The 27094-nt window shown below is 33.5% G+C and overlaps 2 protein-coding genes across 5 annotated transcripts in view; one reads left to right on the forward strand and one right to left on the reverse strand.

The window, feature by feature from the left end:
- Positions 1-20124, forward strand: part of LOC127877200 (uncharacterized) — a 28193-nt gene extending 8069 nt beyond the window's left edge. For 3 of the 4 annotated variants that reach the window (XM_052422870.1, XM_052422868.1, XM_052422869.1), the window contains exons 2-4: positions 14171-14302; positions 15592-15753; positions 16270-20124. In XM_052422870.1, coding sequence (XP_052278830.1) covers positions 14184-14302; positions 15592-15753; positions 16270-20047 — 4059 coding nt within the window. In that variant the 5' untranslated portion in view covers positions 14171-14183 and the 3' untranslated portion in view covers positions 20048-20124. Of the gene's footprint in view, positions 1-9358; positions 9416-14170; positions 14303-15591; positions 15754-16269 lie in introns of all 4 variants that reach the window. The other variant, XM_052422867.1, reaches the window with a different exon arrangement.
- The window catches only part of LOC127877202 (ATP-dependent DNA helicase DDX11-like), a 177346-nt gene extending 150967 nt beyond the window's left edge, over positions 1-26379 (reverse strand). Inside the window, 1 exon segment of the mRNA XM_052422871.1 lies at positions 25926-26379. Coding sequence (XP_052278831.1) covers positions 25926-25941 — 16 coding nt within the window. The 5' untranslated portion in view covers positions 25942-26379.
- Positions 26380-27094: the final 715 nt, after the last annotated feature.

The following is a 27094-nucleotide window of genomic DNA, read 5'->3' on the forward strand; positions in this document are numbered from 1 at the left end:
ATGAGAGAATGAATAGGGAAGTTCAAATAGATTGGTTTACAATGGAGTCCTGTTGCAATTTTGAAGAAAGAGGGCATAAAATGAACTATCAAGATAAGAAAAATAGAAAAACGCAAGAGTGTGATACACAAAAACTTAAATCGAACGATAAAAGAACTAAAAACAAGGGTGAAAATAAACCAGCAAAAAAAGACACAATTGAAACAAATAATAATAGTCTTGACACTGTTACTAATCTGTCTTCAAGAAAGTTAACAGAAGCAGAAAAAAGTCTATTATCCAAAGGAATATCTTTTGTACCGTCTAAAAACACGTAGATTTATCTAAGATACACAGTGACCTAGCAGAATGGGAGAGACGGATGCGACTCGCAGAGTATTTCCATAGTGATGAAAATCAAGAAAGGAAAAATGAAAAGGAGGAATATGAGATAAAGAAAGAAAGCCGTTTTACTCCTGAACCTGGTAGAGAAAAGTGGCTAGATGCTTATATAGAAGCAGTTAAAAATGATATTCTAAATGGCATAAAAGAAAATGGACAGTCAAATATCACAAGACAAGAAAAACAAGCATTGCACACGTTACTAAATGATTCCAGTATAATAATAAGGCCTGCAGACAAAGGTTCTGGAATAGTGATAACAGACGCAAATGAATATGTAGAAAAACTCCGGAATGAACTTAATGACAGCACATCATATGAAAAAACTAATGGGAATGGACTTGACAATGCAAACACAAAGGTGAAGCAACTAGCAAATAAACTATTTAAAAACGGCATTATCTCAAAGAAATTACAACAATACTTGATACCAAAATATCCATCAAGAGGGAAACTTAAAGGAAATCCAAAAATACATAAAAAAGGCAACCCGTATAGAACAATCGTAAATGGCATTGGAACAAGTACTGAAAGAATGGCAGAGGTAGCAGAAAAGGAGCTAGAAACCTATGTTATAGAAACACCAAGCTATATAAGAGACACCACAGCATTTTTAAACGCTATAGAGAGGGAAATAACTACACCATTACCAGAAGGAATTATCTTATACTGTTTTGATGTTGTCAAGTTATACCCATCGATTCCAAAGAAAGAGGGCCTAGAGGCGTGCAAACAAGCTTTAAATAAACGCTGTACTAAGACCATCAACACTGAAGCGGTGATTGAAATGATTGAAACTGTTTTAGAAAATAATGTGATCGAATTTTGTGGACAAGAATACAGACAAAAAGAGGGAGTAGCTATTGGATCGAAACTTGGGAGAAATTATGCCTGTTGTTACATGAGAAAATGGGATGAACAATTATCTGAATACAATAAACAACCAATATTCTATAAACGTTTCATAGATGATGGGTTTGGACTATGGACACATGGAATTGACGAACTCATGAAATTTTTCGACTTTGCTAACAAAATACATGAAAACATCAAAGTAGAATTAAGATGGAACACAGCACAGATAGATTTCTTAGACACAAAAATTCAACTAGAAGATAATAAAATAACAACTGATTTATACTCAAAGCCAACTGATAAACATCAATATGTCCAATATGACTCAGACCATCCAACAAATGTGAAGAAAGCAATACCCTATGGATTAGGAATACGTTTAAAAAGAATATGTTCTGACGAAAACAAATACAGACATCGTAAAAAAGAACTAAAACAGAATCTACAAAAAAGAGGATATCCAAATAAATTTGTAAACCATGAGCTATCCCGAGTTGATAATTTAAATAGGAAAGACTTACTTAAGAAGAAAGAAACAAATAAAACAGCCAACAAGAGAGTACCACTAGCTATAACTTATTCAAACAACCTTCCAAATATCCACTCAATAATTCGAAAACATACAGACAAACTATATAAATCAGACAGAATGAAAAATATATTCCCAGACGTACCAATAGTTGCATACAGACGAGATAGGAATATCGGTGACATTTTAGTTCATGGAAAAACAAACAAAGAAATAAACAAACGTTTTCAACTAATACCACAATCGTGTAAGACTAATTGTATAGTCTGTAAAATGTTGACAAGAGGTTTTCATAACAACCCAAAAAGTGACATTCCAAACGAAGCAATAAAACAGAACTGTAACATTTATAACTTGGTGTACGGTATATTTTGTATTAAATGCCAAAAGATGGTATACGTCGGAGAGACGAGCAGATCATTAAAGGAACGTGCCAAAGAACACGAGGCTGACGTGCGACTACGAAGAGAGAAACCAATCTCAGAACATTTCAATGGTGCAGGCCACAGAGTGCAGGATATGGGTGTATCAGTGTTAACACAAATAAGAGACAGTTCCCATTATTACAGACTTATTAAAGAATTGGAATTTATAAAGAAGTTTCAAACGCAATCACCAAATGGACTAAATACAAAAAATCAACTTGATGTCCTGCTACGGGAAACTATCTTGTAAAAAATATATGTGAAAAACATTTGATATTAATCATCAACATAAATGGATGTAAAACTAATAGTACTTTATGCAATTTATCTTGTCCATAATGTGTATATGATATATAGAATAGCAAGTATATATGATTATTTAATCAAATATCATTTGAATATTATACATAGATATGGATTGAAATAATAAGAGTCATTAAATAAGTTTACCCTATTTAATTTATGATAATAAGTTAAGGTAGATTATAATTACATATGATGATGATTATTTTATTGTAAAATATCAATTTATTAAATATATAAAGCACACATTTAACATAGGATTAAGATACAATATGTAAGTGTTTAACGTCATTTCATTTTTGGCGAATTTTTACATTTTTTTGGCGCCATTTTATATAACGCCATTTATGACGTCATCATGTACAACGTCATTTGACGTTTAAAAACATTTTTCTTTGTTATTTAAATTATGCAGTCAAAAGACGTAAAAATGTAGTTAACATATAATTTCCAATGTTTTGATAAAGGCATTATGCCGAAACGTCAATTAAAGGAGTATAATCAGAGAGTTATAATTTTTTAATATCCCTTCGGATAATTCAACTGAGCTTATTCTTAAATAATTTACATTTCTGAGATTTTTAAATCTAAAATGATGTGCAAAATATAGAGAGATCTTTGTGGTAACCACATGCCGAGCTCGTAGATTGTGTTCGTAAAAACAAATAATAACAACAATATAATCGTTCCTAAAATGCATTTCCTTGCATACTTATGTTTTATTCAGATATAATTTATAAAATTATATTTGAAGTAGTGCATGATTATTAATAAAATTGATGATTATGTTCACCGTCTTTATATGCGCTTAAATGAATTCCATCTCTTTTTGCCAACCAGTGGGCGGAGTCTAAACTTTGCAGGTGCTCGTGACATCCCGCTTTAACTCGTCTATACATAATACATTGGTTATGGGATGTTTTTGTCTACTCTAGTCTAGTTTAGTTCTGGCTACCATAACTTTAAATGTCGCTTTTTATTATTTTTGACTGGCGCGACTTAAGTTGTTAATCACAAATAATAGATTTCAGAAAACGAAAGTAATGTTTACAATTTCAGCAAAAAATGTCAAGGTAGATCCAAAAGTATCCAAATGAAAACTGGTCACGTGACAAAGCGACAATGGCATCAAAATTGTGAATTTCAGACTGATAAGAGCTATTTTCATCTGTTGTACATGTAAGATGCATTAGAAACATTTGAACATTAAAATATTCCCCGATGCAGTAATTTATATTAATTTACCAATATATGTAGAAATGAGCCAAGAAAATGAGCTTTCTTTGATTTATAGCGTAGCATAAATATGTTACGACTTTCGATACGGTGTTCGCTTCAGCGTACAGGTATGTCAATACTATATAAACTGTACGCTGAAGTTTCTTTAGCTAAGTCTAGTTCTGTGTGCAGTGCTCCAGCTAGGCCTAAATCGAAGGGCGCCGCGCCCTGCCCTCCCGAACCTCCGCCCTGCCCCCCCGAACCTCCGCCCTGCCCCCCCCCCCTCCAAAAAAAAAAAAAAAAAATTTTTTTTTTTTTTTACACATGATAATTCATAAATCTCTTATTACATTGTAATTAGTTTAATCCTCATTGTAGACATTATATTTGAATGGTTAAATAATAATGGGAATAATACAATTATTTATAACATATAAATTAACATGCAATAGAAAGCATTCCTGAAACACCCGCGCGCTCGAACGTGCCCTTTTCACAAAATACTGCGCGTTGAAAGTGCCCTTTTCACAAAATACTGCGTGTCGGAAGTGCCCTTTTGACAAAAAAAGCCCCCCTGCCCTTTTCAAATCCTAGCTGGAGCACTGTGTGTGAATGCTTTGAGCTTTTATGATTACATATTACAGCTCAATTTTTTGCATGTATAATTGTTAGATAAACAATGTTTTTTCTGATAATGGCTTTTTTCATTTTAAAAACATATGTCTCACGTTAGTCTATAAAATCGAGTTCAATTACCAAACTTGTTACCATTGACATCAATTTGTGTGTCATTTGTTGAGAAATACTCAAAACAATTGCAGTGATTTCAATTGAAGCAGATTCCTGCATTTTGATGCAAGCAAGTGGCAATTTTCTCATTTTTGACTCCTGCAAGAAATTAGCCTTGCATCATTTTGACACATAATTTTGCACATTTGGAACCCTCTGCCTTGTCAATTGCAAAAACATGCACATTTGCAGGAACCGTTGATATGTTTTGAAACTTTGGATTGATATCGTTATTATGCAAGCACACCGTAACTTGTAAATTGCATTAATTTGCGCAATAGTGATATAAGAATGCAGCGTTTTTTCTCTATATAAAGTTGGTACAGTTAATAAAACAGCATCGTTCCCAGTTTCAAAATAACAAATTCCTGATTCACAAAATGAATCCCAATTTATCCCAATGATAAAGATACAGCATGTTTAATTTCAAATTAAGTTTGAGGAAATGTCTACTAAAAATCATTCGCACTATAATTGTCTGAGTTAAAATCAACAACACATTTTTTAAGAGAAATTAAAAGATTTTTTCAATTGTCTCTAGTGTTTTTCCCAGGCCATTTTAGCGTGGCGAAAAGCCACGCCGCCCTCCCGGGTCGCCACGCTGCCCTTTTCAAAGGCAAATTTCGCCAGGCGCCCTTTTTTTCAAAGGCAAATTTCAAAGGCAAATTTCGCCACGCCACGCGACCTTATCGATAACATCTTTATTGCCTTACGATCTAACTTGGTCCGCAAAATCAGCTTCCTAGATTGTCTTTGACGCTCCGACTGTGCTTGATTTACTCGAGAGACGTCAACGTCTAATAGACTATATTAATTGAGCAGATTTAATCTATAACAGTGCTCGATTTATAGGTAGGTCTTACTGACTGCTCCAAAGCTGTGAATTAGTCATGCGTGAATAACCCCGTGTCAGTATCAATCGATAATGCCGGAGGCTATGTTATACCAAGCGCACTTTTCGCTCGGCAATGTGTACTCCATCCATTCTATACATAGATGGTGACGTCACTACGTTATTGTTAGTTAGACCGGTGTGACACAATGTACTCCATCACGATAAAATCATTACTTCGGAGACTTGATGAAAAACTTGATGTTATTCTCTTGGCAATTGTGCATTGCATGCATTATTCAGTTACATCAAAACATAAATTTATACGCATAATTACATTTAAAAATCACAAACAAATTTATTCTTTATCGTTTTCGTTCCTAAGATAATTAGATCTAATTATTGAAATAATTACTGAGACGTATACTAATTTAACAAAATGCGAATCGCGTATACGATTTAACGTTGCTATGCGCACCTGTCGCTTACATCATTTGACATTTTATCAACATGGCGGACTATACAGAATTAAATTTAGACTCGGCAAAAATAGCAAATAACGTCGTAAACGATCGAATTAACGATGGAGATTATACATTAAGAAGGAATTAATGAAATGTCTGTGAAAATCAACGATGCATAAAAATGTTTTAGATAGCAACAACATTATTTATTCATTTATAATTACTCGGTGGATGTATGTCATGGAAACGAGTGTTTGCATATTGTTAGCGATCAATTTACTCGAAATGTTATTTTAAACATCTGTCGAGATTATTGTTAGAAAATGGGATAAGACAAACATGGTTTCATTTATATGTTAGTGGATCTGGGTATAATCAGATTCATATGCATATTATGGCTTTATTATGTTTGTCGTGCTGTACAGTTTATTGAAACAGCATGGAACTTAAATGTACATTGCAAGGTAAATATATTAATATAAATCGTAGTAAGTTAAATACATCTAATGCCATTAAATGTGCTTGTTTATATGTTATTTTGTCCTCAAAAAAACTGCTTCTGATGCGATTACATGTTTCCCCGTAATTCAGGTATTCAGGGAACGTTTTTGCACTTTTTTGCCTAAACTGCGCGCTAAAATGCCCTTTTTGAAAGTAATGCGCCATGCCCCTTTGCCCTCCTGGGAAAAACACTAGTCTCTAAGTTACATAAACACTGTATTATGTGAATTGGGAATAAGACATCAAACAAGGAATGGACATCATTTTGGTGATTTTCTTTAACAAAACTATTCATTTCATGATCTACATTTATTTTTGTAATATATTATCTATAATTTAAGCTTAATAAGCAATTTTCCATGACTTTTCATTAACAGTGATTGTACTTTTATCATTTAAAGTGTATTTTTAAACCGTGTCCATGCGCGGCATGGACACAGTTTCATTTCATGAGGATTTTTGTTAAATTAATAAAAAATCCAGTTTTGAAGTAAAATCAATTTAAATGATATTATTATATATGCAAGTATCTGTTTTAATTATAAATTGTCAAAGTAGATAAATACAACATATAAAACTGCATATTATGCACTTTTGATAAAACACAATTTATTCCCAAATTGATGTCTTATTCCCAATTCACATAATACAGTGTTCATAGTTATTATAAAAAAATCAACACACCCTTGCTTTCCATGCGTAATTGTGACATTTTACATAAGCAACATAATTATTACTCGCTTTTTATTGGGACAAAGGACTATTTATTTGAAGCTCGAATATGATAAAAATGTGTTAACATTTAAATTCAAAAGTGTGTTTCGGATTACAAATTTAAGTATAGTCATTTAAGTGTTGAGAATGCAACAAAGCATATACAGCTGTAGTTAATTATTAAATAAAAATTTGTTAAAACGCTTTACGTGTCAAAATAAAGGTTTTGACAATATTAATTATGAAATGTGCAATATCCAGTTCCACGAGGATAACCGTTACACCAAATTGCCATTATCAGTCTCCTAAGCAACTGGGCAGGATTTTTTAATGGAGGAGTGTATTGTAAGGACTGATTAGTGTGGTAGGTATAGCAACACCAACAAACTGCCACAAAACCACTAAAACTATCCATCGCTAGTGACACAGGGTTATCACGCATAACTTATTCACACTCGTTCGCATCTTCAAATTACCGGTACTGATTATCACTAGCACATTTATAAAATTCTTACTTTTAAAATTGGGCATTATGTTTCAAATATTGAGTCCAGTGCGTAGTTGTCAGATGTTGATAATAGCAACGTTTCATCGACTGTCGAGTCTACTGACGCAAACCTGGCTCAGTCAGTGGCAGGTTATCCTACTGAACCTCGATTTAGACAGTTGATACTCTCAAGCACTGTTTCAGTTAAAAGAATGTTTAGATAAATACCGGTAAACTCATTGGATAGTGTTAATAGAAACAGGATTTCACAGAAAATCACTCACTACTTTGATGTTAATATCAGAGTTGGCACCAATCGACCGCCCTCGGTTTTAACCGGCAGTTTTTACCGGTTAAAACCGCCCCGGTCAATACTCCAGAAGTGGTCAATACTAGTTGATTGATCTTTACCCCCAATTTTGATTAATATTCTATGCCTAATTAAACAATATTATTGATAGTATAAATTAAGCAGACATGTTGCCAATAATGTCTTTAGCTATTAATACCCACTATTTTATACCTGTTCATGCAATTTGTAGGCCAATCTCTCAAAATTTTGCAAATTAGTCAAAGTTGGTCAATTGGATTTTTCTGTTTGATTGAACTTTTTTCAATTCTAATGAATTATGAATGCTCAGATATATATAAGCATGTGCTTGATTTAACAAGAATCTGTTAATTACTGTGTATGAGTTGTTCATCATGCCCCACTTTCCCCACAGCCTTCTCACCTATACAGGTTGGGGCATCCAAAACTGATAATAGGGCCTTAAATGGCACCTTTTTGACATGAGCCTTACTAATGTAATGTATTCTTGCCTAGATTTCTTTAAATACTTTTTAAACAAAATAGTGAAAAATCTTTTATTTTCAATAAATAAAAAAATAAAAAAACATAATTAGAAATAATTGTTAAAAGAAAAAAATAATTGAAAAGGAGAGTCTACTAGAGTAGACCCACAATTGGAAAACATTATTTGTTGTCAAAATCAAGAACTTTGATAGCTTATTCATTTGAATACCAATTGAACTTTATAACATGAAAGGAAAAAAACCCTCTTAATACAGAAAGGAGACATGTTAGAAGAAACTATTAAATTAATAGCAAGTAATCTCCTTTTGTGTGAGTGATATGAAATAGCCTAAAGGCAGATTTGCTTAATTGTCAATATCAGAGACATATAACACTGCATGCGTTTTATTACCAATTAAGGCTTAGGGGCCAGATTTATGACCCTAGAAAACACAAGAGCTCTGTTTGTCCATGCTTATAAAATAGATATATCAATAGATCAGTGAAATACTATGGTAACTACATTAGTAATAATACTTTAGTAAAAGATGTAATACACTGAGATAAAGATATTGCCTTAGTCCTTATGTATTTTAGGCTGTTTTCATAAACAATAAAGAAGTAATTTTTTACAGCTTTAAAGATTTTTTTACAATAAATAACTCAAAAAAGTTTATTAATTACAGTATAATTATTGATTTAATATAAAATAGCTCATTTGTGATGTTTAAATGCTTCAATTTTCAATCAACCAGTATTGACCAGTAATGACCAGTATTGACCGGTTTTAACCGGGTATTGACTGCCGGCCCGGTCAATACTCAATTGACCGGTCAATATGCCAACCCTGGTTAATATGCAACTTATTATTTGTACATGTTTTCAGCATAATTTATAAATTTCCCAATTTGGATGAAAACGTCACTAATTTTCCCATTTTGACCGATACCAGTACCATTCCCAAAGTGGTGAGGAAAATGTTTGTATGATCTGTTTGTGTTTATTTATCCCAGAAAATATTTAATGTTGCTAATATATTGATTAAAGTGTGACCTCTATTATAGGCGGTTACTTTCCATGAAAAAAGCAGTTATCAGTTGCAAGTCCCAGCAGCCTGGAGGGTAAATAACTAGGAGTTTGATTATTGCAACTATGTTAACTCAAACAGTTTTTTAATAAGTCCTATGTTTTGTTATCATTTACATAAAAAAGTAGTGTTTTCCACAGGATTTTTTTCATTAGCACTGCAATGCCATTGGTGAGGGCTCCCCTGTTCGTACGTTACTTTTTTACAGTTGTAGAGTCAAATGACGTTATTTTGTGCATTATGACTAGTCCAAAAAAAACACAGCTATAGAGTCATTGATAACTGTATATGTTTTAATTGTTTTAACCCTTTTCGCATAGATGGGTAAAATCCAGGCATGATTGAATCCCCAAAATATCCATATCAACTCAATTCTATTTATTACTGCATACTGACTACCAGTACTTTTCCCGTCTCTATTTGTTGAAATAAAACTCTGGTAAATATTGACAATAAAGGTGCTTAAGAATTTCATAAACACAAGCGTTTGTTATTTTTCTAAAGTATCAAAAGAATTGTGGCATACATGACAATTAAAGATTTGATGCAATAGACATCCAATTAAGATGTGGGTATTCCTACTGAACATGCATATATCACATGACATGTTTGTGTGTTTTAAACTTTTTATACAACAATCCATAAACCCACGCTTTTTATGCGAATGGTGTGACATTGTACATGCTGCAAAATTTGCCTTTAGGCTGGCTTTGATTGGGTAAAGAGATCATGTATCAGACAGAGAATCTTAAATCGGCTGTAAACATTTTTGGAGAAAAGATATTACTATGTTCTTAAGAACGGCAATTTGCAGTTACGTAAAAATCAGAAATTTTCAAGTGCCACGCAGATTCTTGATTTAGAAATTCAAGGGCCATTGCTAAGGAAAATTCAATGGCCTGTGGAAATCACTGTTAATATAAATACATTTTACTAGTATGTTTAATTAAAATCCGTTTGGCAAATAAAACAGACAATCAAATTCTTGTTAACATAATTCAGTAACCCTATTTTTCACAATTTTTTTTGTCCAATTGACTGCAGTTTTGACTTATTCTAAAGATGTTTTAAAAGGTAAAAAAATATTATCCTTAGACATAATTTCTTTGGATAAAATCCCTTAGATAAAATCCCCCCCTCCCTGGACATCATCTCCCTAGCGCAGTAGTTTTGTATCTTAAAAATTCTCAGTATATCAGGGGTCTAGCTACATGTAGGTTGAAAATTTAGGGAGAAGTCACTTCTCCCAAAGACCAAAATAGGGAGAAGTGACAACTTTTCAGGGAGAAATGGTACTTTTGCATCCAGGGGTCAAGCTTAGCTGAACATTTCAAGAGATGTCACTTCTGTACAGTTGCGTCATAGGTCTTCATTTTACATGTATTTTGCGGCAAATTAAAGGAGAAGTATTTCCATTCAGCTTTCAATCAACTCTTTACTTGTCTTATTACCCTCATTAAACCGTGCCAATTATCTTTAATCAGAAACAACTCATATTTCACACTTTGGGGGACAACATTTACAAATACAAACACACACTTAAGTGTTTATTTTTGTTATTGATGTATTTAACTGACTTTTAGTAATATATTTAACACTTAACATGCTATTTATGTGATAACTGATAAGCTATTTCAATAATAGAGGCTGAAATGGGTGATGGAATTCAAAAGGCTGCATTTCATTTATAATAAGAGACGTCAAGTGTATATTTTTCTTATTTGTAATTGATTGTAAATTATTCTGGTACTTTTATTTTATTTTTCCTGTACAGGTGTATCAAACAAAACTTCAATATTAACAAAACCAGTAATATTCATAATCTTCTTACTTCCTTGTAAATTTTAAGAAAATCAAGATTAAATCAAATTTATATTGTGCTACAATTTAAAAAAATAAAAATTCATTTAAAATCTCATTTTACAGCACAGATTCCAAATCTTACCTGTGAATGAGCCCTATATTTATTGCCAGTGCGAGGTTAACTCTTCGCATTTGATCATTCCTTTGTATTGTTTTAATGGGCCATTTAACTTTGCTGAAGTAAAGTTACTGGTAGCCAGCACAAGACAATTAATCAAGGCTTCACCTATGAACAATTTTAAAAACTCTAATAGCTCCCGCCTGCGCATTTTAATGTTCAACTTTGCATGACCTGTAAATGGGGCAACTTCTGGCTGAGAATTCTCCTGTGTCCATTTCTCCACATCAAATTGATTTTAATGGTCAATGTGTGGCACAAACAAATAATTAAAAGGTGGAGAAGTTATGTGCCTTCATGAAATTAATTAGCGACATAAATATTCCCTTGGCGAGCAAATCGCCCACTTCGCCCACTAGCGAGACCCCTGGACTATATTCATTGTTTTGTTTTTTTCAAAATCGGGTCCGGTAATTGGCACTATTCTCAATGGAAAGTTTATATATTTTTCCCAAATGGAAGCTAAAAATTCCCAATTTAAGGTTTTATTTTTTTTTAGATCTCAATATTTTGTTCAATTCCCATCCATTTAAGTTCAATCTTAGTAAATATATTACTGAAAACACTTGTATTCTCAATTTTGAAGCATTTTTTTTTACAAAACAACAACAACACTAATTTCCCAATTGTAGTTAATTAAACACAGCATATTTTCCCAATCCAAAGGGACCCAGCCCCATATATGAATGAGTTACCTGTACGCAGTCTTTTACTAGAAACATCATAAATGTTGAAAACATCTACATAATCAGTGCGTGTTTAAAATGTGATTATCAAAATAAATTCAGATATCCATGATCTGCCCCGGTGTGGGTCACACATCCCAAACAAACAGATGTTTATGGATTGTCCTAATTGATTGCAGATTTTTGGTTTTGGGTTAATTAATGACTTCATCCTTTATACTCTTCCCTCAAGTGTTACAGGTGTATTTTAATGGTTATTTTGTTTATTTAATTTTAATACATACATGTAGTGACATGTACAAGGGTTCAGACTGTACAAGGTAATTAAATGTTTGCTAAAGAAACAAATGAAGTAAAAGCTTAAAAAGAAAAGAATATTAAATAAATACTAATACCTATGTTGTATATATGCTTGTATACATTTTGTATAGAGTTCATAAATTTCCATCCATTGAAATCTTGTGAATTTATTATGCACTTGAAAGTTTACTTTATACTTCTCTGTGTGTTATTTTTAAATGATGAAGATGCATGAAGAGCAATGTAGTACACATTTTTTCAGTTCTAATTATTTAAATCAAATCAATCAAAATCATATTGCTACTACATGTATGAGTGGAGATATTGTTTAACATATATTAATGAAACAGTTATCTTGGTTTTCAAATGCTGAACACAAAAGGATAAATTCTTGGGCAATTTGGATGTAAATAGGTTTTATGAATTCATTATATTAGTATGTTAACTTTTATTGTTTATAATATTAATAAGAGGTTGTGTTTTCCTTCTTTTCTTAAAAAAAATAATTGTTGTTTAAATAGTATAATCAAAACCATAAGCTAAACACATGTACCATTTTGGTTGGAAATTAATCAATCAGAAAGATGAGATTTTGCAGTAGTTCCAATTTGATTTTGAAAATAGAAACTCTTCAGTATGATGTAAATTCTCCCATCTTAAGTTTAGCATTGAGAATTGGATGTTTTTATGCTCCCCCAAAAAATAGTCGCCGCTTTGTCTGTCCGGCCGTCCATCCGTGCGTCCGTGTGTCCGTCCGTGCACAATTTTTGTCCGGGCTATTTCTCAGCAACTAATGACCAGAATTCAATGAAATTTTATGGGAAGCTTCACTACAAAGAGGAGATGTGCATATTATCAGCGGGTTCTGGTCGGATGATTTTTCACAGAGTTATGGCCCTTTGAAATTTTCCATTACCTGTACAAATAGTGCAATTCTTGTCCGGGCTATTTCTCAGCAACTAATGACCGGAATTCAATGAATTTTTATGGGAAGCTTCACTACCAAGAGGAGATGCGCATATTTTCAGCCGGTTCTGGTGGGATGCTTTTTCACAGAGTTATGGCCCTTTGAAATTTTCCATTGTACATATAGTGCATATAGCTATTTCTCAGCAACTTATTACGGGAATTCAATGAAACTTTATGGGAAGCTTCACTACATGTACCAAGAGGAGATGTGCATATTATCAGCCTGTTCTCGTCTGATGATTTTTCACAGAGTTATGGCCCTTTGAAATTTTCCATTTTACATATAGTGCAATTCTTGTCCGAGCTATTTCTCAGCAACATATTACGGGAATTCAATGAAACTTTAGGGGAAGCTTCACTACCAAGAGGAGATGTGCATATTATCAGCGGGTTCTGGTCGGATGATTTTTCACAGAGTTATGGCCCTTTGAAATTTTCTATAAACTGTACATATAGTGCAATTCTTGTCCGGGCTATTTCTCCCCAACTACTGACTGGTATTCAATGAAGCTTTATTGGAAGCTTAAATACCTTGAGGAGATGCGCATGTTATTTGTTGGTTCTGGTTAGATGATTTATTAAGAGAGTTATGACCCTTTGAAATTTTTAAGTTGCTTAACCATCCATTGTATTTTTTTGTCCAAAGTTATGCCCCTCAAGATGTTTCCTTTTATCTGAATTTAAAGTGCAATATTGTGACAAAAAAAACATTTGGGGAGCATCACCCGTCTCCGATGGTTTCTTGTTAAAATACTGTTTAAAAAAAGAAAGTAATGTCCAATATAGAAAAAGAATGGTTCTTAATACCACAACAATGCAATTATTAAAATGAATATATTGCCTTATATTTAAGCCTGCATGAAAGAATGGCCGCTGACCATGTGCTACTGTTAGCCAGAGTCATTGATGTACTAGACAGCATCATAGCTTACCCTAGCTGCAATCTCTGCTACACCAAGCTCCTCATAGATCCCACTACTTCCAGGTAAGGTGGTTTGTGATGAATATACTTTTATAATAATAATGAGGATCTAATTTACTTTAATTTGGGGGTACATATTTCACTCAATGGGATAATAAATATATTTGTAATACCTAACAATCACAACAAGAGAGCGAACAATGGTCCTTAAGCGCTCACCTGAGTAAAATATACACTAATTGTCAAAGACTTGACCTGATGACCTTATGTTTTACCACATTTCACCCAGATTAAAACATGGCCTTGATATTGTTGAGATATAGATTATTTATCAAGCTTGAGTACTAAATTTTGCTTCAAGAGTGTTTTTTTAATGTGTTTTTTCTATACTTTAACTTATTGATCCTAGTTTATATATATATATATATATATATATAAGATATTGTCAAGATAAACATGCTGAGTAAAATTCATCAGGATTAAGTTATAAATGTTACTTCAAGAGTGGTTTCAAGCATTTGAAGATTTGACCCGGTAAAGGGGGTTACCCAGTTTTGCATGCATGTGTCCCAGATGAAAATGTGGCTTGGATTTTGTGAAAATAAAAATTCTGACAGTTTAAAAACAGTTTAAAAACAGTTTAAAAAGGATTGAGTTATACTTGTTACTCCCAGAGTGGTTACTTTGTATGCCTCAGATTTGACTTGGGGACCTAGTTTAGACTTCTGTAACTCAGATTTGAACTTGGTCTAAGTATTGTAAAGATAAATATTCTGACTAAGTTTCATCAAGATTAAGACTTAGCTCAAGGGCATATACATGTATACCAGTTGTGTTACCCATGTCTGTTTGTGTTTGTCCAGCTCATAAATTGTTGTACATTATGTTATTTTAAGAAAAATGCACTTAGAAAATAGCAAGTGACTGCCTAATCCTGTTGTAATATATGAACATGAACATAATAGAATTTTACTTAATAATTTCAAGATGGTCATTTAGGAGTCATCTTGTATGCCTAATCTTCAAACTTGATCAGAACATTTGTTCTAATGTCTTGGCCTAGATTCTGTGTCTTATTGCCCTAAAAGCCAGGTCAGAAGTCATATTTATATAAAATACTCAAAACCAGAGCAGATCAGTTCCTTTGTGTTTCAGGTGAGCACCCTGGGACCTTTAGACATTTTGTGAATATTTTATTGTTACTTTAAATCACATGTTCATCTTAATGCATTAAATATTAAAGGCAAGTATAAGTGTTTTTTTTATTAAATAAGCATACACATTATTAGCATAGTGATACACCTTTTAATATCAGTAAGATTGTATCGTGTGTTTTTTTCATTTTTGTACAGATACCACTGCATGAAGTGCTATTCTAGCCAGGTGAAGTGTAGGGTGCAGTGGCGTTACAGACTGGTTCTATCTGTGTCGGACGGATGTGTAGTGGGCTCTGTTGTGACCTTCGGGAAAATGTTGGAACCATACTTTGGTAAAACTGCAACTGAATTTAGAAGGTAAGTGTTAAATATAAAATGTATCGCGCTTGAAAGTTTCACAAGCCCAATTTATGGAATTTGTGGCCACTAAATTGGGTACTCCAGTTTTGTAAATGGTAATATGTTTATTAAGAAATATGTTAGAATAGGGTGTTTATTATTTGTAGTGATATCTTTTATTCTTTTTCTTACTCTTTTATATCTTTAGTGATTCTTGTATATTAGTGGTCATAGAAAACATGTTAAGGATACATATGATTACCTCATAATTAATTTTCTATAACTACATATTAATTAAAATATGTACTTATCTGAAAAAAGGCCTACATATGCACACGAAAAGGGTTGAAGTTTGTTCAATCAGAGTTTATAAATGATGTTGTTAATAACTGCAAAATAGTGAATGCATGTTTTACAATTCTTTCCACTCATTGTCATGAAAAACTAACCATGAAACACAATTTTATTTGTTGTTACTCCTTTAATCAATTTCACATTTTTCAATTTTCAAGAATGTTGCTTTTGCATGTTCAGAAGTCTGGATGATCTGGAAGGCTCTGGCTATCCTGCTAATGAACTTCTTCAAGATGCACTCACGCGAACCTTTGTCGGGAAATGCTTCTACTTCGGATTCAAAGTTAATGAAACACCAACGAAGGTGACACTTGGTACATTATTTCAAGAAGATCCAGGTGGTTTCAATCAGACAGATTCTGATGGCAATGATTCAGGAATCTCACACATTTTAGCTTATCAAATGATAGCCAGCCAAGATGGTGTCTATGCAACAGTGACCGACCACATGAGACTACTTGTTAAACAGCTACGACATGGATATGAGGAGACCCCAAGAAGTGACCAACAAAACCGACTCAAAAGCATTTATGCAAGGTCATGTAAATCATTACTGACTGAGTCTCATTTAAGCTGTTATGGTTCGTTCATTGGTCAACATTCTGTAGAATTAAGCTGTGACCACTGTCAGGAAGTCTCTAATAACGGAAGTGTTACGAAGTGCTTGTTAAATTCAGATCATAGTAAAACCTCCTCAGAGTTAGGAAATCTTGATCGAAATGAACAATCAACAACATCAGAGTTAGGCATCCAACCAGAAGATGAGAAACATGTCAGTGTTGATGGAATTACATTTGAAGATAGTTCTGGTTGTAATAGTTTTAGTAATATATCAGATGTGATTCCTAACGAATTTCAAGAAACACTTTGTGAAAATGTCATTGAAAAGAAAATTGGATTTTCTGATACTAACAATGATATTTCAAACACAAGTAGGAGAATTGATAGAGAGCTGCAGAGACGCCATGTGTTCCACACTTTGACACATAATCCCCCACAACTGTGCACAATGATTCCTAGAAACCAGATTGAAACCAACAACCAAGTTAACAATAACCATATCAAAGGGCCGGAATGTGAAATTTCGTGTAGAAATGACCATAATAATTTGTTTATGCCCGAGTCTGAAGGTATGCAGTTATTCTTTGAATCACAATGTGATGGTATTGATTTCTCTAATGATGACTCTGGTCAGTACATTACAACTGAAAAGGTTTTTATAAACTGTTACACATCTAAAAATACTCTGGGTTCTGAATATTTAAATAATGGCAATTCTATAACATGTCACTCAGAACATTCTTTAGGTAATGTGTCTTTTAAACGGAATCAAATTAGCGGAACAGGTATTCATGGGGATCCTGGAATTGATTTAAGACCTCTGCCTAACTCAGTAAAATGTGTGAATTCAATGGACAAAGTAAATCAGAATGTTGCAACAGCATCGACGTTGTTGCCAGAATCAGAACCGTTAGAAGATTTCTTAAGTTCTTTTCAGGGATTTTCAATGTCAATGACAGAGATTGTGAACATAGAAACAGTTAAATCAAATTGCAATTTATCATATGCTAATTTCGATAACAGCAGGGATACAAGTCATAATGAAGGTGCTTATTTTCACAGTGAAATAGAGAAACAAAGGCATACATTTTCTAACAATATGTATGAATTAAGGACAGACCAAATATCAAGTATGGTAAGTATCTGTGGTCATGATGTCAATGATGAAGGAAATACGAAAAGAAAGGATTCCAAAAGTGAAGACGGTCAAAAACACAATATGTTCAATACTGCAGAGTTTTCTGCTGGTGACTTTGAAACACAAGATCTGGAGTTGTTTTTAGATAACATTATTGCAACTCAAACAGATGCCAAATGTACTGAAAACAATGATGAAAATACTAAGACTGCTTCTGTGCACTTGAGTGAACCTTGTGAAGGGGTATTACAAACTCGCACTACTGAAAGTTTCACCTGTACGTTTAATGTAACAGATTTGGATACAGAGCTTGAACAATTTATGAAAAGTGTGTTTACAAAAGAAGACGATCAGATGAAAACAAACTCAATGGAAGAACATAACCATGAACAGGCGTTGAACGAATTTGTTCGAAATGAAGATATAAGCAAACCTTGTTGTAATGAGTCATTATTGTTTTCACATAGTTTTGTTGAGTCTGACCTGATATCAGAGTGTAATGAAATAAATTTGCCTATGAAAAACACCGAACAAAATTATGAAGTATGCGCAGCATGCAACTATCATGATTCAGACAGATACGTGGAAGACATCATTAACAAGTCGCGTCCAACAAATGAAATTTATGAAAGCAAATATGATGATGGTGAATCAAAAAACGATATTATCACCATTAACTTTGAGAAAGAAATGGTAGAAGAATTTGCCAAAGTCTCACAAAGCCCTTGTACCAACATAAAAATATTGTGTGAAAATGTAACTGCCAAACCGAATGAAAGGCACTGTGTTTCGGGAGGCCATAGCTGGCTAGAGGGCTCCGACAGTTTAAGTATCACAAGCAATGATATCCATACAGGTGTTTGTACACAATTACCGCTAGAAAGCATACATCATTTCAGATTGAGTGCCAAAAAGACACGTGATGAAGAGAATTATCACGATTATGTTTCGAATGACAGAGAATGTTGTCTGTTGGAAAAAAGTGATATCAGATATACAAATGATAACCAGTCGGGTGATTTGTTCGACGTTAGTAATAAACATGAAGAAACAATAGACATTTCAAATACTCCTGAACATTTAGGTAAACAGTCTTATAGAAGTAAAGTGATTGACCTTTTCTGTAGCCCAGAAATGTGTTCAGAGGGAAAAGAAAGTATGAATGACACGACAAGTGTGTGTACGAAACCATGTTATTCCACACCTCTCGTTAACCATACATTGAATTTTGATACACCGGGACTTGATCAGTGCATTATTGTTGACAGTCAGGAAGTTTCTCCACTCCAGGAGCACTCAAATGAACAACTCGAAGCAAAAGACCGAAATTTTCATTTAGATGTTTTAGATAGAGAATTACATGCATCAAAATGTGGTACTCCCGGACTCGATGCGGCAATGATTGTTGAAAGCCAAGAGGTATTGTCTCATTCATCAAATGAAAAAAAAGAATCACATTTATACTCCAGAAAAGTGAGGTTTGACAAACGATTGCAAAGGGTAAGCTCATGTCATCTTATTGATATAAAGATGCAATTGAACATCAGTCCTTCAACACAAGCAAAAACTACGAAATCATGTTTAAGGAAAACCAATGAAAACGACCTCTTTAGCACAAGGGAGTTACTAAAAACAAACGGTTTACAAGAGAGTGACCACTATGCTGGCAAATTACAACATGTAACCGAAGTCACTGAACTGAATTCAATGAACGCTTTTGATAATGGCAATACATGTGCAAGAAACAATCTGCATGAAAATAATTCATGTGACATGTTTGCCTCTTTCGACCTTAGCTTATCAACACAAAGCATGGAATACTCTAATAATTTCCAAGAAAAGCGGAAATGTTTATTTAAAGATTCTTTCTTGTGTAATGAAAGTAAAGTAAAAGAGAGAGATGTGATAAATTCTATCGGCACAGAAGCTAGTAGATGTGATTACAATGACCTATCAGCCGATTTGTTTCGGGACAGTTTAATCGATAATCCCGATGACCTCTCTTCAAAGAAACAGCAAAATGAGACTCGTGATGCAAAAGTTACTGTACAAAACAGTGTTACAACTGAGCGTCAAGTATTTAAACCTTTAATAAGTAATTTACAGACTACAAGTAAAAGTGATAAGTGTGCCTATTTGTCGCCAGATGTAATTGACGATAGCCCTTTGTTGGCTGGAAAAAAAGGAGACTTCGGTTTTATATTGAAAAGTGTCCCACATGTTGCTACAACAATATTTGGCAGAAAATTATTCATGTAAAAATAAAATATAATTATTGCTGATTTCAAATCTAAGTGTGGCCTTGAAGACAACTTGATATAAATGTTTTATTTATATCGGTGCTTTGCTTTTTATTCATGATGTTTGCCTGTTTTCCATAGTTCCTAATGTATTTCAAAAGAAGGATCCATCGCAATAAATTCGACCCTGCGACTCCGCCAATCTGTTTAAATATAAACATTTCAATCTTTACAAATAACATATTATTTTTCAAATATTAATTGTCAAATAAGTGAAGCACAATTAAAAACCTTAAAGGGATCTTTTCACGCTTTGGTAAATTGACAAAATTGAAAAAAGTTGTTTCAGATTCGCAAATTTTCGTTTTAGTTTTGATATTTGTGAGGAAACAGTAATACTGAACATTTACCATGGTCTAATATAGCCATTATATGCATCTTTTGACGATTTTAAAACCTAAAAATTATAAAGCGTTGCAACGCGAAACGATTGAATAATTTGGAGAGTTCTGTTTTTGTCGTTAAATTTTGTGAAACTACGAAGATTGCTTATATAAGGTATAAAATACTAATAGTATATGTACTCGGCGGAATAGCTCAGTAGGCTAGAGCGTTTTTACTTCAGGACTCTGGCAGGACTCCAGGGGTCACTGGTTCGAAACCTGGTCCGGGCAATGTTCTTTTCCTTTTTTTAATTTTATTCTTGATTTTTTACTGGAGCTTTTACGATCCAATGTTTACATTTATCGATATAAAGCATTTAATGAATAAGTTGAAAAATGCCAAAATCTGTGAAAAGGCCCCTTTAATTTTAATGTGACTATTGAGCCACATTTGTAGGAAAGGTCAATGAACTGGTCCATTCGTCTTTAAGCAAAACATGTTTCATTTTATACTCTTACTCAATGCTACGAATTTGTTTTCTGCAATTTAAAACATATTATGTAACCTTATTTGCATAATGAAAATGTGAAAAACCTAACATTTAATTGCATACTATGTGGTTGCCGAAACGGAAGATCCTGTGTAGACTCGGTACTGAGAGCTGCTCGTGTTTGTTGTGTTCACCTCTCCGTTTTTTGACTGAAGAACTAATTACACCTTTATTTTATTTTACTCAAGAAGTAAACTCTTTGGTTCCCATATTGCTGCTACCGATTATTTAATGTTAAACATGTGTTGAATAAGAAAACTAATTGTATCACGAGAATTGTGTGAAAACCATTTACGAACCAGATCAATATAGACATCTGAGATCTGAATAGTTTTAAGACAATCCGTGCATATTTACGGTATGTTCGTGATATGTACGGAAGCTTATATACCACGTTCGTATTAATTTACCCATAAACATCAAATGCAGAACGTTTATTTGGAAAAATACATTTCGTTTAATGGACATTTATTTTAGCATTAAGACTTTCGACCAACAATATTCGGTAAACACAAGCGACGGGAAAGTCTTTCATATATTTTACTGTAAGTACTGTAGTATAAAATAATAATAAATTATACAACAATACAACATACTTTGATTTACTTGCGTTACACATCACGCACATTTAGCTGAGCGTATGTGAATTTACTTAAGTGACATTTATCCTTGTAATGTATAACCGTGACTTAGTGGATATGGTGTCCGCCTAGCTACTTAATACCCGGACTGATTTTAAAAGAAACACACTGATTAACCTACCCTCCAAAACAAGTAAAAACAAACAATGCGTCTGACTTAAGTGGTGTGTACTTTTAATTTTAAATGACAAACCTGAAAATCGTGCTGTGTAAATTTGACTTTATATGACAACCCTGAAAAATTGTGTCTTCATGACACATTAGCTGCTTTTATTTAAAGCGAGTATGCACGATTTTGTCAAATATTTATGAATGTATGATGCATGCATTTCAATATAAATTAAAATAAAAGTTAAGAAGAACATGTGTCGAAAAATGCGAAATAAGCCAGATATTTAATTCTGAAATCGAAAATGTCCGTACAGTTGAATTAGCCAGCATGTATATCATGCATGTACGATGTGAATCTAAATTTAGTTTTACGGATCATTTTAACTCCGATCCTAATAAAAACATGTATGCTTCGGTTATTGTAGTACGAACTATTTTCATCACAATCGGCTCGGGCGCTAATTTGTCTTAGCTGCATTTAATGAAATTCGTCTTCAATGTATACTTTTTCTTGCCAATATGTGTTATTGAAACATATTTTTATCAATATATTACAACTTCACACATCTAAAAATCGCATAGTCTCACTTTAATTCTTTTCTGTGGTTTGTTTGGAATTAACAGAGATTAAAAAGAAATAATTCACTGTTTCGAAGAGTGAAAAATATCATTGGCAATTATCGGTTACATTAAAAAAAACTTTTACCCTGAATTGAGGTGCTGAAGTCATAATCCAGGAAAGTTCTCTAATGAAACTCATTTAAATGAAAATTAACGGTGGAAAAAGCATTAAATAAAAAAGATACGTATATAAATTTGGTATTTTTAAACGGATGTAGTTATAATTTCAAATCGCCAGATACATGTATAATTTTTAATGTCATGGACAGAAATACCTACAAGCTACTTAGATACAAACTACAGTTTATACGATGAACAACCTAAATGCGGTCGTTTCAAGTCATTGAAAGGTATTTTTATTATTTCATATATCAAATATAGAAATTGAATGGATTAAAGTCTTGACACTTTTTGCAACACACCGATACCGAAAAGGTATCGAATTTGTCGCAGAACCAAAAATTGTGGCGATGTGTCATACGAACATAAATATCTGCACATAATGGTGGGACATTTCCTCATATAATGAATGCCAATTTAAAATGCACGACTTCAAGACTTTACAAACATATACAATTGCATAAACTATTATTTCGTTGATGTTCAGGTAACACATTTTCTGAACTTTCATGTTAGTTTTTTATTCATCAACGTTTAAAATGTTCGTTACGGTTAAACGGAAATATATATTTTAAGTAAATTGTTGCTTTCAATAAATAAAACAATTTTTGCGTTTAAAGAGACGTGTCACAGATTTTGGCATGCTATGAAATGTGTCATTAAAAGCTTTAACTTGATAAATGTAATCATCGGAATTAAAAAGCCCCAGTACTAAACAAGAAAAAACACTGAACAAGGTAAAGTTATTCAAACCTGGGCTCGAACCACTGACCTGTTGAGTAAATGTCTTACTTTTAACCACTCGGCCATCTGTGCTGATACACATTATGTGGAATTTTATACTTTATATATGCCATCCAGGTAGCGTCACAAAATATTGCGATAAGTGAGGAAACTCTCCAACTTATTTAATCGTTTCGCGTTTGTAATGCTTTACAATTTGCAGTTTTTTAAATCGTCAGAAGATGAAAATAATGGATATTTTAGAGCATGTTTTATGTTCAGTATACAAATACCTAAAACAAAAATTTGCAAATCGGAAACTTGTTTATTAGTTTTTGTCAATGCTTTCACGAGGCAGTTATCAATGCAGACAAATCGGTTGAGTACAAAGAACTCGTGTGATATTATGTTTTTGAACGACGCGCCTAAACCAAATTTAATATTTATTTTAACCACTCGTAAATAGGAACCATTCCCGAAATTTATAGACCAGGTTTTAGTATACTAAATAGTTTTGGTGTTCAGTGCTATACCCTCCAAACATAAACATCATTTATTTGAAGATACGATTCTCTGTAGGGTCACATGCAGTGGCTTTATTTTAGAATATTTCTTTGTGCATGTGGTACAGAAAAAATGTTGTTTACTAGATCGCTCGTAAATGTTCGGATATCGTCGCGGTAAATTCACATGGTATATATTGTTTAAAAAAAACACAATCATTTGTATCTCGTTAAATCTATGTTACTATACCACATCTAGCGTTGAAATATTGGCTATTGCTATAAAGAACGTTAATTGCTTATGGGTTAACTTTATTTTACGAATTATTTTACAAAATTTCGTGGATTTTTTGTGTTCATGGGGCTTTAAGAAATTCGTAATATATTTAGATATTCAGTGTTATGAGTCTTGCCATTCTGGTTTTAATTTAGAATTGTTCTACAAAATGGATGGAACTTTAATGCTCTTGCGTAAACAAACAGAAACTTATTTATGTGTTCGGGTTATTATGTGAAGTCACTGAACAAGTTTCATATCTTTGAAATGTAATTCAGCAGAATTATGTTCCTTTTTTTGTACGTACTAAGCATATTGGTTATGGTAAACTTGCAAGTTTTTCATATCACGGTTTCTACAACGATAGAAACTTCACACTTGTGATCGGGGTAATGGTGTGAGGTCACTTCCCAAGTTCCATTACTGATCTGCATTTTTCGAAAATAATTTCCCTTTTATGTTTAGATTTTGTTAAGGTAAACGTGCATCAAAGTTGAAAACATTTTGGTGTTTTTGATATACGCTGATGCCGTGGGGGAAGCCTTGTATAATTTATGTCTTAGTCCAAAAACGGAGTCAATGACAAGGTAAAACTGAGGTCTCATGGTGTTAAGCGCGCTGAGTGTTGAAAAGAAGTTTCAAAGCTTTACCAGACAAAGTGGGTAATTCAAATAGTATGTCAATGCAAGGTGAAAATGAGGTTAAGGTGATGTTGATGTATTGATATTAATCATGAAAACGATCCGTGCGAGTATCAAACTTTAAAAAAAGAACCATTTATATTATAAGAAACGCGTCATTTTGGGCTAAACTCGTAAGGACGGAAAAACTAACGGACGGGCCAATCAAAACATGGCGGTACGATAAAATTATAATTAGCCTGCTTTAATTACTGTTGAAATTGACAAAAACAATTAATTTCATGTATGTGTTTCGTCTTTTCATTCAATTTATAACGTTTATTACAAAACAGTTTTCAAAATTACACAAATCAGCCAACAATGGTCACTTCGCCGTGTGCGTAAAGGAGGAAGCCAGCAAAAGACGACTTGAAATAACCGTAAATTGAGTATCTAAAGTTAGTATTCTTTACTGTTACTTCGTCGCCAGATTTAAGACGAAACACCAGCGTCTGGGACGACTGTACTTTCACCATCAATTCGCTCATGGCTGCGTCATTGACATAGACATACGCATAAAGTGACCCTTCTGTATTGGATCTGCACGTTAAAGTAACATGCAATACGTACGTGCCATCTACCGGAACCTGAAAGAAACCATGTCTACTATTGTACGCGTTTCCTAGGTTATACTGCACGTTGTCAAAGACGACGATCTGATTGCTGCCAAGATGGGAAATATATTCGTTTTTCAAAGTCGCAAAGAAGGCGATTTCTTGCACTGGGGGATTTCGTTTCGTTCTGCCTGAAATACTTGAAACAATGTCCATTTTTAATACACAATGCTTGTGACATTTTAATGTCTCTGTCGAACGTGTACGTTATGATAAACATTGTCGCATAACGTTGTGACATGAAAGATAGTACAGACATGAGATGTTCACTAAAAGCAATACAGCATCTTTGTACATTTTGTTACCACGGGGATTCAAGGTATGAAAATAATTAGAAGTTAATTATTACTTAAGCAGGGTCCAGGAGTATACACATACTACGTTGCTTGTTTTCTTTCTTATAGCAAGCAGAGTATATTCTTTTTGAATAATGCTATGAAAAACAAGTATACATTGGAAAGGGTGTGTGTCTATGTTTAAATCCCATTTAGCAAGAACATAGTGTCTAAGTAATGCATAATTCAAACACATAACAAATGTCAATGTATAGTGCTGTTATACTCGGATAACTAAAGAGCAATACATGTAAGGGGGCTTAAATAATTTCACCAATGTACATAGATACATTGCTTTTGCGAAGTAAGTCACAGGGGCCTGTTACACAAACTCTTACCTATCTGGAATCGCATTATGCCTTTTGGGAGGAACAATTATTTCTCTTTGAGTATAGTTCATGTCTTAATTCTTGTCTAGAACCATAACATTTTGATCTGTTTCCCTCACGGTATCGGATTTCACGTCTGTCTGACTCATTTTTGACTCATTTTGTCATACATGTGATTTAGCAGTGTATTGTATTTTTCTTCCAGCTCCTCCATTTTGTTTTTGAGTGAGACGTTTTCCGCCTCTAAGCGTTCGATACGATTCAAAACTTGCTTCAGTACATCGTCATATAAAGCAAATGTTGGCGTGATTCCAGCTCCTAAAATCACTGCACACAAAACCGCGTTACACCACATTTTAAAAATCATTGTTAGTTTAAGTAAACGGACAGTGCCATTCAATTGTTCCATCAATAGCGACACGATATAAAGGTTGGTCGAAATGCTATCTACATTTGCCTTGTGTAGCCATATATGTACAGACGAAATTCGTCTACCAGATAACCTTTATTGACATCGTGTGTGCATGATTGCGTAATACACGATATAGGAGCAAAACTGACAACGGAGAACATTGGACATTGGAAAGTTAAACACAATCATTTAGTTGTTTCTATAGAACATACAAGAATTTCGTGAAAATGTAACTGCCAAACCCAATAAGCAGCACTGTATTTCGGGAGGCCATAGCTGGCTAGATGACTCGGACGTTTTAGTAACACAAGCAAACATAGACAGACAGGTGTTTGTACAAAATTACCGATAGGAAGCATACATAATTACAGATTGAGTTCCAAAAAGACACACGATGAAGAGCATTATCACGGTTATGTTTTCAATGACAGAGCATGTTGTCTGTTGGAAAAAAGTGATATATCAGATATACGAATGATAACCAGTCAGGCGATTTGTTCGGCGGTAGTAATTAATATGCTTGAAGAAACAACAAACATGTCCAATACTCCTAAAAATTTAGGTACACAGTCTTATAGAAGTAAAGTGATTGACCTTTTTTGTAGCCTAGAGCTGTTTTCAGAGGAAAAAAAGTATGTATGACAAGAAATGTGTGTCTACGAAACCACGTTATTCCACACATTTCATTAACAATACATTGAATTGTGATACCCCGGGTCTTGATCACTGCATTATTATTGACAGTCAGGAAGTATCTCCACTCCAG

Source organism: Dreissena polymorpha, chromosome 4 (assembly GCF_020536995.1).
Source record: "Dreissena polymorpha isolate Duluth1 chromosome 4, UMN_Dpol_1.0, whole genome shotgun sequence".
Classification (NCBI taxonomy): Eukaryota; Metazoa; Mollusca; class Bivalvia; order Myida; family Dreissenidae; genus Dreissena; species Dreissena polymorpha.